This window comes from Aotus nancymaae, unplaced genomic scaffold (genome assembly GCF_030222135.1).
Source record: "Aotus nancymaae isolate 86718 unplaced genomic scaffold, 86718_ANA_hifiasm-v0.15.2.pri h1tg000049l, whole genome shotgun sequence".
In the NCBI taxonomy this organism is placed as follows: Eukaryota; Metazoa; Chordata; class Mammalia; order Primates; family Aotidae; genus Aotus; species Aotus nancymaae.
Genome location: NW_026988463.1, coordinates 10,982,812 through 10,995,281, shown reverse-complemented (window position 1 = coordinate 10,995,281; position 12,470 = coordinate 10,982,812). Strand labels below are relative to the sequence as shown.

The window sequence follows — 12,470 nt, the reverse complement described above, 5'->3', positions numbered from 1 at the left end:
ACCAGCCTTATCTCCCAGGGGTTCTCAACATTTACCTCCCCTAAACTGATGAAAAACCCTTCTACTAAGCCCATACCCTTGTGTTTTTAACTGATTTAACGCGTTATCAACACAATTGCGCAGGTCAAATCCACTAGGAGCCTCACTCTGCCCGTCTGTCATAGCAAGTGACTTGACAGTGAAGTTCAGCTGCGCTTTCTTTGGTGCCTAGAAAAAAAGTGAGATGCCTGATTGTTTACACTGGAGCCCTGAGATTTCCAACGGAGCCTATCTCCTAGATTAGCCTCTTAATAAGAATCACCCAGGACTGCTGATTTTTTTTTTTTTTTTAAGGGGAGTTTTTCTGGGGATTCTAGAGTTGGGAACTGGAATTGAGTCCAGGCACTGGTATTGTTAGTAAGCACCACCAAAATGGTACTTCTCACTGGCAACCTTGAGAAATGCTGTTTGGGGAAAGTCTAGGGTAATCTAGGATAGGGCAGAGACAATTCCAAATCACAATTCTGCCTCTACCAGGGTCCTTGCGAGGTTGACAACAGGGACCCCTAAGCGCACCCCAACCCCTGTAGAATACCCTATAGGACTTTTAACCCCCCACACCCAATCTGCCCCCAGAAGGACCACTACTACTTACAGATCTCCAACTGGGGGAGCTAGTGGAGAGGAACTGGATGGTGAGCTCGGAACCGACGACACACCTCCCAGGCCGGAGCGGCCAAATCTCCCTGCGCGTCTCGAACGCCTCTCTTTATAGACCCGGAGCTGCCCACGGGTGGGAAAGGGGAGGAGGCCGAAGGGGTGGAGTTGGGGAGGGTCCCTCGCGGCCCCTCGTCGCGCCCCCTGCAGGGCACACCCGGCGGGAGCACGAGGGATTGGGGTGCTCAGGACAACGGCGCACAGAACAGGTGCGCACAGGGATAGGAGTCTCACTCCCGGCCCCGGGGCGGTCGCAGACACTCCGGAGGGGTCGAGCAGGCAGCGTCTCTGTGGGATGCTTGAGAATGTCCTCCCTGAGTCGGTTCCAGCCGCACAGGCTTTAACCTCTTCCTCTCTGAGCCAGGGCTGTGGTAGATCTGACTTAACACCTCCCACCCCACTACCCATTTTATTGGCATCGCGCTGTCTGGAAAGAGGGCCGGCTGTGCTGCGTGAAGGGTAGGGAAAGGGGATTTCTTGAACTTTGCAAAGTGCAAGACAGGAGGTCCCCACCCTTGCTGGGAATTGTGCAGGAAGGGGAAGTTTTTACTTTTCCCAACTTGCCATCTCCACCTCCACCCACACCACCATGACCCAAATACAAATAATAATTAAAAATAAGCCCACTGTGGTTATTTCAGCTGCCCTCCTCCCCTGTGTGACACTCAATAGCTGCGTGACCTTGGGCAAGTAACTTCACTTCTCTGAGCCTCGGTGTTCGCAGCTGGAAAATGGGGGAAGGCGGTGTCGGTGGTAATTACGTAATTTGCAAGGTGCAAATGTCAAGATCCAAGGAGAAACTGGGTGCGCCCCCAGAGCCTGCACGTTCCCTTCAACTGCTGCCCCTCCCCAAGGATTCCTCGCCTAAAGTTGCACACCCCTCTGCCCCCGTCTCTCCATCTCAGCGCCACTCTCCTTTGCCCCGGGTTGGTCCCAGTCTGTGTGAGTCTCTCTCCTGTGACTGACACCGTCTCCCCCGCTCTGTCTCCGCCACTGTCTCCGCATGTCACTCTGATCATTGCTGTCTCCCATTCTATCTTTTGTCTCGTCCCTCTCGCTGTCTCTAGATCTGTCGATGTCTCTGGTCTATGTCTCTTGCTCTCCATCCCTCCCGCAAGTCTCACTCCTGTCTTTGCGCGCTCTCTCCCTCTCTCTGTTCCTCAGGCTCTCCGTCTTCTCCCCGTCCCTCTCCCCTCCTGTCCACGCACGCACACACAGGCCATAAAAGGAAGTCGAGGCGGTGGGCTGGCCCCGCGCCAGGCCGGGGACCCGCGGGCAGCCCGGGCGCTCTGCTCCCCGCGCGGCACCGGCTCCTCCGAGGTTCCTAGGCCGGGCCGGGCCGGTTCCCCTCCCCGGGCGCGGCGGGCGGGAGACAACCCAAAAAGGGCAGGCGCGGGCTCCTTCCTGCAGGAATTCCCAGCGCCGCATACCAGCCCGGGGCTGCCCGCTCCCCCTGACTAAATATGGTGCCGAGCGGCCTCCCTATGCGCATGGCGCGGGGGAGGGGGCCCTTCACGCAGCCAAGGGCCGCTGTCGCCCTGCGGGAAGCAAAGGGGACCCTCTCTGCGTGGGGCAGGCCCGGAAGGGGGAAGCCCCCAGTCCCACGTGGGTTTCTGCTGCTTCAGGCCAGAGGGTCTAGAGTCAGGGTTAAAGTTGGGCAGACCCCTGCTGGGCTCTGTACTTGGCAGAGGCCCTTAGTCTACAACCCCTCCTCTTGCAACAGGGTGGAGAGGATGGGGTGGGGGGTGCTTAATACCCCCATGGTTGCAGGTGAGAAAACCGAGTCCCCGCAGGGGTAAAGGGATTTGCCCAAGCTCTCACTGGGACAGTCATGGATTGGTGCTGGCACTGGAACCTTTCTGATGACACCATTCACTTCCAGAGAGGAGACATTAAAGGGATGTGCCCAGGCAAACTGGCCTTGAGGCCCAGGGCAGGTCTGTGAGAATAGATGTCTGGGTTCGAATCTGTCAGTGCCGCTTTCTACCTATTTGACCATGGGCAAGTAACTTTGCCTCTCCATGCCTCAGTTTCCCTACCTGTAAGATGGGAAGAACATCAGCTACTTCCTGGCCTTTCTGTAAGCAGTCCTTGAGTTGATCCATGTAAAATGACCACAGTTCACTGCTTCACGTTAGCTGCTGATATTTGCAACAAACGTGAAACCAACTAGAGGGGCACTTGGTCTTGGGGACATAAAGACAGGGCTCTTTCCCTGCAGGCTCCCAGGCCCCTCTGCATCTCAGAGCTCTGCATCTCAGACACTCTTGGGTCCTTCTTCCTCCTCCCAACCTCAAGCCCATCTGGTTTTCACTCTGGAAACTCCTGAGCCTGGCCCTCACCCTGCAACATGCCTAAATCCGAGAGTCAATAACAGGCTGCATTTAGCTGGCGGGGGAAGTGAGGGGTAAAGCTCTTAGAAAATGATAAATGAGCTACTCCCCACATGCTTTTAACATCTACACTGTAAAAGGAGTGGAAATCGTCCCTGCATTATTAGCACAGCAATGATGTGGAGCAGAGAAGTAAGGGAAGGGGGAAAATTGAAGTCAATCATCCCCTTCCCATCCTGGAAAGAGAATGCACGGCAGGCTGTTGGAATCTAACTTGCTGGCCTGGAAGTAAAAAGTGGTATTCATACCAGGGGAGTGAATATTGTACTTCCAAAGGGTTCCATTTGATTCTTTAAAGAACTTGCTGGTAGCTTTTAAAAGAGAATAATTACAACGTAATTAACAATTGGAGACTTGGTAACAAACACTTGATTTTACTTCATTCTCTCACATACTCCTTGTAACAACACTTTATTAAAAATTAAAGTAGCCAGCCGCCTGTAATCCCAGCACTTTGGGAGGCTGAAGCAGGTAGATCACTTGAGGTCACGAGTTCGAGACCAGCCTAGTCAACATAGTGAACCCCCCGCCTCTACTAAAAATACAAAAATTAGCGGCAGGACATGGTGGCTCATGCCTGTAATTTCAGCACTTTGGGAGGCCAGGGCGAGTGGATCACCTGAAGTCAGGAGTTCCAGACCAGCCTGACTAAAATGGTGAAATCCCACCGCTACTAAAAATACAAAAAATTAGCTGGGCATGGTGCCCAGTACCTGTAATCCCAGTTACTTGAGGGGCTGAGGCAGGAGAATCCCTTGAATCCAGGAGGTGGACGTTGCAGTGAGCCGAAGTCTTGCCACTGCACTCCAACCTGGGCAACAAGAGTAAAACTCTGCCTCAAATAAATAAATAAATAAAATAGCTGGGTGTGTGGCATGCACCTATAGTCCCAGCTACTCAGGAGGGTGAGGCAGAAGAATCACTTGAACTTGGGATAGAGGTTGCAGTGAGCTGAGATTGTGCCACTGCATTCCAGCCTGGGTGACAGAGCAAGACTCCATCTCACAAAAACAAACAAACAAAAAACTAAAGTAGCCAAGGCCAAGTATGGTGGCTCACGGCTGTAATCCCAGTACTTTGGGAGGCCAAGGCAGGAGGACTGCCTGAGCTCAGAAGTCTGAGACCAACCTGGCCAACAGGGTGAAACCCATCTCTACAAAAAATACAAAAATTAGCCAGGTGTGGGGGTAGGCACCTGTAATCCCAGCTACTCAGGAGGATGAGGTGAGAGGATCACTTCAGCCTGGGAGGCAGAGGTTGCAATGAGCTGAGATTGTGCCATTGTATTCCAGCCTGGTGGTAGACTAAGACTTTACCTTGGGAGAAAAAAAAAAAAAATAAAGTAGCCAGCCTGGGCAACATGGTGAGATCCCATCTCTATAAATAAATAAATAGCAGCAGGGCACAGTCTAACCTGTAGTTCCAACTACTAGGGAGGCTGAGGTAGGAGGATCTCTTGAGCCTGGAAGGTTGAGGCTGCAGTGAACTATGATTGCACCACTGCATTCCAGCCTGGGTGACAGAGCAAGTCTGAAAAAAAGAAAATATGTACTTTAATCCCCACCGCACCCCCATTTTGTTGTTGATAATCTAGGTTTGGAGACGTTAAATAACGGGGCAGTGGTGGGACAGGAATTCCAACCCCAGGTTTTCTGACAGTCCATAGTTAGTAGACAGAAGTCTGAGTTTTTTAAACCCAGATCTTTTAAGCACCAACCAAGCAGCTCTGAGATTGTCAGTAAACCTCTCTGAGCCCGTTCTCTCAAGGAAAAGCAAAGATGATCAGATTCTTTGCCTCAAGTACCTTTCTGATTGTTAAATATGACAGGCTTTATGTGAAGGCCTTTATGAACCATCTCTGACCTTTCTGGTACACTCTGGAAGCAGGCAGGGACAGTATGCTCACCGAACAGTCATTCAATAGATATCTGTCCAATGCATGGAGTTCTGACGTTTGAATCTTCAAAAGTGCATTATTATCATTAAATCAGATGTTTCTGTTTTATTTCTCATGGCTCAAAAGGTCAGTTCTTTTAAGATAGAGGAGGCAATAGCTACTTTTTAAAATGTCACTTTGACTGAGCACTGTCAAGTAATTTTCCTTGGTATATCTTTTCTGTGAAGGGCTGTTTAATGGGAGTTTCCATGAATTCATGAAACAAGACAGACAAGGGGAAATTTCTCTCTTATAGTCGTTTTATGCTATTGGATTTAAAAAGCCCCACAGTGGCTGGGCAGGCCTGTAATCCCAGTACTTTGGGAGGCTGCAGCGGAAGGATTGCTTGAGTCCATGAGTTTGAGATCAGCCTAGGCAACACAGCAAGATCACTGTCTCTACAAAATAATAATTATTATTATTAGCAGTCGAGCATGGTGGTGTATGCCTGTAGTACCAACTACTGAGGAGAGTGAAGTAGGAGGATTGTTTTGAGTCCCGGAGTTTGAGGCTGCAGTGAACTGTGATCATACCAGTGCACTCTAGCCTGGGCAACAGAGCAAGACCCTGCCTCAAAAACAAAACAAAACAAAACCATAAAGTGTGATCCCTTCCAATTTTTAGTGATATCAAAGATTGGGTCTGAGTGTGGTTTACTTCTGCATGAGCTTCAAGATTTAGTAATTTTTGGCTGGGTGGAGTGGCTCATGGCTGTAATCCCAGCACTTTCAGAGGCCAATGTGGGTGGAACACCTGAGGTCAGGAGTTTGAGACCAGCCTGACCAACACGGTAAAACCCTGTCACTACTAAAATTACAAAAATTGGCCGGCGTGGTGGTACACACCTGTAGTCCCAGCTACTCGGGAGGCTGAGACAGAATTGCTGGAACCCAGGAGGCAGAGGTTGCAGTGAGCCAAGATTGCACCATTGTACTCCAGCCTCGGCTACAGAGAGAGACTCCATCTCAAAAAAAAAAAAAGAAGATTTACTAATTCCAAAGTGTATCAGCCCAAGCAGATAGTCTAAAGTAGATCTGGGGCCCAAGACCTATGAATAAAGAACATCATTCCTGACCACAAGCACGCCCAGCTCCAACTCTTGCACAAAACCACCTTTGTTTCACTCATAATGGCCCCCACGATGGACCTCACACTTCTCCCAATACTAGACTGCATTGCATAGTAACCTGCAATGCTCTTTCTTTCATCACCAATTTCCAACTCTGATGTCACGACTTGGTTCATGACATTCCTGATAGATTCTCTGTATCTATCAGGAAGGGTCCTAAAACTCTCAATAAAAGCAGTTCAGTTTTTTAAAAAATGAAACACACTGGCCAGACGTGGTGGTTTATGCCTGTAATCCCAGCACTTTGGGAGGCTTAGGCAGGTGGATCATCTGAGGTCAGGAGTTCAAGACCAGCCTGGCCAACATGGTGGAACTCCACTTCTACTAAAAGTATAAATACAGCTGGGCATGGTGGCTCATGCCTATAATCCCAACACTTTGGGAGGCTGAGGTGGGTGGATGACCTGAAGTCAGAAGTTCAAGACCAGCCTGACTAACGTGGAGAAACTCCCATCTCTACTAAAAATACAAAAATTAGCTGGGCGTGGTGGTGGTGCCTGTAATCCCAGCTACTTTGGAGGCTGAGGCAAGAGAATCCCTTGAATCCGGGAGGCAGAGGTTGCGGTTAGCCAAGATCATGCCACTGCACTCCAGCCAGGGTGACTGAGACTCCATCTCAAAAAAAAAAAAAAAGTACAAATATTAACTGGGAGTAGTGGCAGGCGCCTGTAATCCCAGCTACTCAGGAGGCTGAGGCATGAGAATCGCTTGAACCTGAGAGGTGGAGGTTGCAGTGAGAGATCACGCCATTGCACTCCAGCCTGGGCGACAAGAGCAAGACTCCATTTCAATAAAAAAAAAAAACAAAACAAAAAACAAAAACAAACACACTCCTACCACATGATCCAGAAAATCCTTCTTAGGATTTGCCCAAAAGAGTTGAAAACTTTTATCCATACAAAAACCTGCACATGAAGTTTATAACAGCTTTACTCATTATTGTCAAAACTTAGAAGCAGGCAAGATGACCCTAGGCAGGTGAATGGATAAATAACAATGGAATATTACTCAGTGCTAAAAAGAAATGAGCTATCAAGACATGAAAAGACGAAGAAAAATTACAGCTGGTGGCTCACGCCTGTAATCCCAGCATTTTGGGAGGCCAAGGCAGGCCGATCACCTGAGGTCAGGAGTTGAGACCAGCCTGGCCAACGTGGTGAAATTCCGTCTCTACTAAAAATACAAAAATTAACCAGGTTTGGTGGTGGGCACCTGTAATCGCAGCTACTCCAGAGGCTGAGGCAGGAGAATCGCTTGAACCAGGAAGGCAGAGGTTGCAGTGAGCCGAGATCGTGCCATTGCACTCCAGCCTAGCCAACAGAGCGAGACTCTGTCTCAAAGAAAAAAAAAAAAAAAAAGACAGGAAGAAAACTTAAATGCCTGTTATTAAAGATGCCAATCAGAAAAGGCCACATACTGTATGATTCCAACTATACACCATTCTGGAAAAGGCAGGGATAGGTGGTGTAGAGGATTTTTTAGGGTGGTGAAACTGTGCATGATACTAAAATGGTCAATACAAGTCACTAGACTGTCTGAAACCATTGAATATGCAGACAGTGTCCAACTTACAAGCGTTAAACTTATGATTTTTCAAGTTTATGAAGATGTGAAAATGGTACACATTCAGTAGAAACCGTACTTTGAATACCTACAAATCCATTTTTTTCACTTTCAAACAGTATTCAATAAATTACATGAGATAGTCAACACTTTATTATAAAATAGGATTTGTGTTAGATAATTTTGCCCAACTGTAGGCTAATGTAACTGATCTGAACACATTTAAGCAGGCTAGGCTAAGCTACGATGCTTGGTAGGTGAGGTGTATTAAATGCATTTTAGGCTGGACATGGTGGCTCACAGCTCCAGCCTGGCCAACAGAGCAAGACTCTGTTTCAGAGAAAAAAAAATGACATGAAGAAAACTTAAATGCCTGTTATTAAGTGAAAGATGCCAATCGGAAAAGGCCATATACTGTACGGTTCCAACTATACAACATTCTGGAAGAGGCCGGGATAGGTAGAGTAGAGAGGATTTTTTAGGGCAATGAAACTCTCCATGATACAAGCTGGAGTAATCTCAGTACTTTGGGAGGTCAAGATGGGCAGATCACTTGAACTCAGGAGTTTGAGACCAGCCTGGACAACGTAATGAGATTCCAACTCTGCAAAAAATACAAAAATTCACCAGGTGTGGTGGCATGTGCCTACAGTCTCAGCTATTCAGGGAGGCTGAGGCAGGAGGATCACTTGAGCCTGTGAGGCAGAGGTTGCAGTGAGCCCAGATCACACCACTGTACTGTAGCCTGGGTGCTAGAGTGAGACTGTATCTTAAAAATAAATAAATGCATTTTGACTTATTTTCAACTCCTGATTTTATTGAGACATAACCCCATAAGTCAAAGAACATCTCTACAATCAAGAGTAAACCCCAAAGTAACTGGACTTTGTGTGATGATGATGTGTCAAAATAGGTCCACCCATTGGAATAAATGTGCCACTCCAAGGCCAGATGTTGATAGTGGGAGAAGTTATACATGCATGAGTGCAGGGGCAGACAGGAGCTCTGTGCTTCCGGTCAAGTGAGCTGTGAACCTAAAACTGCCCTAAAGACAAAAGTCTGCTTTTATAAAGGTAGCTGGATTTTTTTTTTTTTTTTTCAGACAAGAGTCTCACTCTGACACCCAGGCTGGAGTACAGTGGCATGATCTCAGCTCACTGCAACCTCTGCCTCCCAGGTTCGAACAACTCTCCTGCCTCAGCCTCCCAGGTAGCTGGGACTACAGGCACATACCACCACACCCAGCTAATTTTTGTATTTTTAGTAGAGACAGGGTTTCATCATATCGGTCAGGCTGGTCTCGAACTCTTGACCTCAGCTGATCAACCCACCTCTGCCTCCCAAAGTGCTGAGATTACAGGCGTGAGCCACTGCACCTGGCCGGTAGTCTTATTTCACTTTTATTTTAAAAAGATTCCTGAATACCACACAATCCTCAGAATTGTGGTTACCAAAAAATCAAATACCTAGTGGCTGGGAAGCATTGTCCCAAATGCCTTTAAAGGCATATTCTCACAAATGTTCATCTTTCATGTACACTTGACTTTAAAAGAACACATCAAATTTTACATAATCACAAAGGTATGTGAGTGATATACAAAAGTGTTCTTGCACATCATTATAAGGCTATTAGTTTGTTCTATGCAAACATATATGCTAAGCTTAAATTTATCTTCTTCAAAAGCCACCTCTGCTCCTGCTATGAGGTTTTAGATCACCCAAGTTTCACATTTCCTAAATCCCTCTCTGTTCCCATTCCCATCCTGTTTTTGTGTAAATCTAAGTTTTCTCCTAAAACTTCTCTAGCATCTCTAGAAGATAACTTCTCCTGACAATTCCAAGAAACCCATGAGCAAGGTACTTAACACATTTATGAGAAAAGCTGGCTTGTCCTCTGCGCTTTTCCTTCCTTCCTATAAACATGTGCAGACACCAGGAAAGTCCCCCTGCCTCCACTTATCAACAGTGAAGCTCCTGAAGATCCCGACAGAAGGCCAGCAGCCATCTCCGATCATTCTTCTGTTTTTGATGTATGTCTTCTGATGACAGAACAGTGATATGAACACCCTTTGCATAAAAGTAACTTATTTTTTTAATTAAATGATACACTGAAAGTATAAAAAGTTGCCTCAGTACAAACAAGTTACAGAATAATGCATACCAAAGTGCTACGGACTACATGCGACAATTCTGTTTAACTTCCATTTTGATGATTTTATGTCAGTATCCAAAATTATATACTGTGGCATTTTTTCCTAATCTAGTCCTACATGATTACAATTCCTGAGGTAAACTGAGTGTTCATTGCCAACATCCTTGGATAAGAACCAAGCCCCCCGGGAGAATTCAGATATTTATATTCCCACATACAATATGATGGAATTCATAATTGTAATCAGATATTACAGATTAAAAAATGGAAAATGGGCCCTTGTAATACTTCTGCATCTATTTATAATTTTACCAACAGGGCCTCTCGAGATCTTGTGTAAGTATAGTTTAAAGCGATAAGTATAATTTAAATGGATTTCATTAAGAATGTTCTGCATTTAGATAAAAACTGACTAATCTGTAAGAGGTGAACACTGACTAGCATTGCCAAATAGAAAATCCAAAGTCTGAACAATTTGCAAAGGAGCACAGAACTGACACCCTAAAGGGGATGCCAATTATGCCAACTACAGCTCTTGCCACCCTTCCCCATGGAAAACCTTTAAGCTAAATGTTGTCAGTGTATAGGTGCCCAGGCAAAGTTTAATTCTGAATACACTATAGGACTTCTGCCAATCAGGAGCTGTCTACCACCACAGGCAGTTGTTTTCAATGAAATGAGCCTGTGGACACTACATTAAAAACGTCTTTAATAAATATCAAAGTAGTGTATTAGATAGCACATACTATTTTTTTATCCCAAGAATAAAAATTGATATTTAATAAAAGTTCTGGAGCCCAAACAAGTAGGGGGCTGGCTCTCTCCTGGCTCACCGCTGATTGCACACCCTGGGCCACATGGAGGTTAAACAATGCCATCTTTGAAAAATCACTTTCTGGTATTTCTCCCAAAGCCTGGCTCTTCATGCTTACTTCACATTCTTTATCTAATAAAATAAACTCTGTTTTATTTACAGCAAAATTATTACAGCAAATTTATTTCCCCTCTACCTTTTAATGAAATCTTCTAGTAGAAGCCAAAATGGTCTAAGAAAAGAAAAAGTCCATTGTTGCCTATTGAAAAGGTAATACAATGAAAGCCCTTTCATTTCCTGACGAACTTTAAGGGCCTTTATAATACTTCCTAAATGGCCAGGCTAGGTGGCTCACGCCTGTAATCCCAGCACTTTGGGAAGCCGAGGGAGGCAGATCACTTGAGGTCTGAAGTTCGAGACCTGCCTGGCCAATATGGTAAAACCCCATGTCTACTAAAAATACAAAAATCAGCCGGGTGTGGTGGCACAGGCCTGTTGTCCCAGGTACTAGCAGGAGGCTGAAGCAGGAGAATCACTTGAATCCAGGAGGCAGAGGCTGCAGTGAGCTGAGATCATGCCACTGTACTCCAGCCTGGGTAACACAGAGAGACTCCGTCTCAAAAACAAAAAATAAAGCCAAAAAAACCCCAATACTTCCTAAAAACAATATATATTTTTTTCAAGTGAAATCCAATAATCCAGATGACAGAGTTAGCTTTTATTCACAAATGTAGTTAAACATGAGGGGTGTTTTGTAGAAACTAAAATTTCTACAGACACTAGCAGTGCATTTTGGTAACATTGGGACAATAAATAAGTTATTTAATACATATAATTTTAATATAAAAGATACCCAAAACGAAGCGTCATCTGTTTACTGCCTGAGAAACATGAAGATCTTCAATGTTAGTACTTTCCCGCTCCTCCTTTCTTAGGTGATCACCTGAAATGCACAGAAACCAATGTTAATACTTATCCCAAGTCAAGGCAGATAGGTAGATACGTCTACAAACACTTTAGGATGTTACATATTTAATATTCTGAGTTCTTTAGATGGCTTAGGATGATGAAAAAAACTCATTATTTTTTAAAAACTATTGACAAAATGAGAGGCCTGGTGCAGTGCCTCACACCTGTAATCCCTGCACTTTGGAAGGCCAAGGTAGGTGGATCACCAGAGATCAAGAGTTCAAGATCAGCCTGGGCAACACAGTGAAACCCCGTTGCTACTAAAAATAAAAAAATTAGCCGGGCGTGGTGGCAGGTGCCAATAATCCCAGCTACTTGGGAAGCTGAGGCAAGAGAATTGCTTGAATCTGGGAGGTGGAGGTTGCAGTGGGCTGAGATAGTGCCACTGCACTCCAGCCTGGGTGACAAGAGTGAAACTCTGCCTCAAAAAAAAAAAGAAAAAAGAAATCAGAAATGTCTGGCACTAGAAACTCTAATTAGTCAAAAGTGTTTAACTTTTTTTTAAGTGAGTAGAGTGCAACCTGCAGTACACCCATGCATAAGTAGTTACAAACTTCTTTTACATGTAAGGAATGGAATTTCTAAGAAAGGACAAGGTGTTCAATCAGCATTCTGAGGGTTGCCAAAGCTCTTCAATGAAAACACAATGAAAAACACTTCAAATAGAAATAGGAAGTGTTGGCTCACACCTATAATCCCAGCACTTTGGGAGGTGAGGTGAGTGAATCGCCTGAGGTCGAGTTTGAGACCAGCGTGGCCAACATGGTGAAACTCCGTCTCTACTAAAAATACAAAAATTAGCTGGGTGTGGTGGCAGC

At 45.8% G+C, this 12,470-nt stretch overlaps 2 protein-coding genes across 14 annotated transcripts in view; both read right to left on the bottom strand.

The window, feature by feature from the left end:
• Window positions 1-5,989, bottom strand: part of MYH11 (myosin heavy chain 11) — a 164,371-nt gene extending 158,382 nt beyond the window's left edge. For 4 of the 5 annotated variants that reach the window (XM_064362466.1, XM_012477419.3, XM_064362467.1 and 1 more), the window contains exon 1: window positions 635-741. Coding sequence is in view for 1 of the 5 variants with exons in the window: in XM_064362464.1 (XP_064218534.1) it covers window positions 4,504-4,619; window positions 5,871-5,989 (235 nt within the window). In the remaining 4 variants the exon portion in view is untranslated. Of the gene's footprint in view, window positions 1-634; window positions 742-4,503; window positions 4,620-5,870 lie in introns of those variants that run through there. The other variant, XM_064362464.1, reaches the window with a different exon arrangement.
• Window positions 1-12,470, bottom strand: part of CEP20 (centrosomal protein 20) — a 51,923-nt gene that overhangs the window by 17,778 nt on the left and 21,675 nt on the right. For 3 of the 9 annotated variants that reach the window (XM_021665658.2, XM_021665651.2, XM_021665657.2), the window contains one exon: window positions 11,381-11,626. In XM_021665658.2, the coding sequence (XP_021521333.1) occupies window positions 11,550-11,626 (77 nt within the window). In that variant the 3' untranslated portion in view covers window positions 11,381-11,549. The other 6 variants (XR_010337353.1, XM_064362476.1, XR_010337352.1 and 3 more) reach the window with 5 other exon arrangements.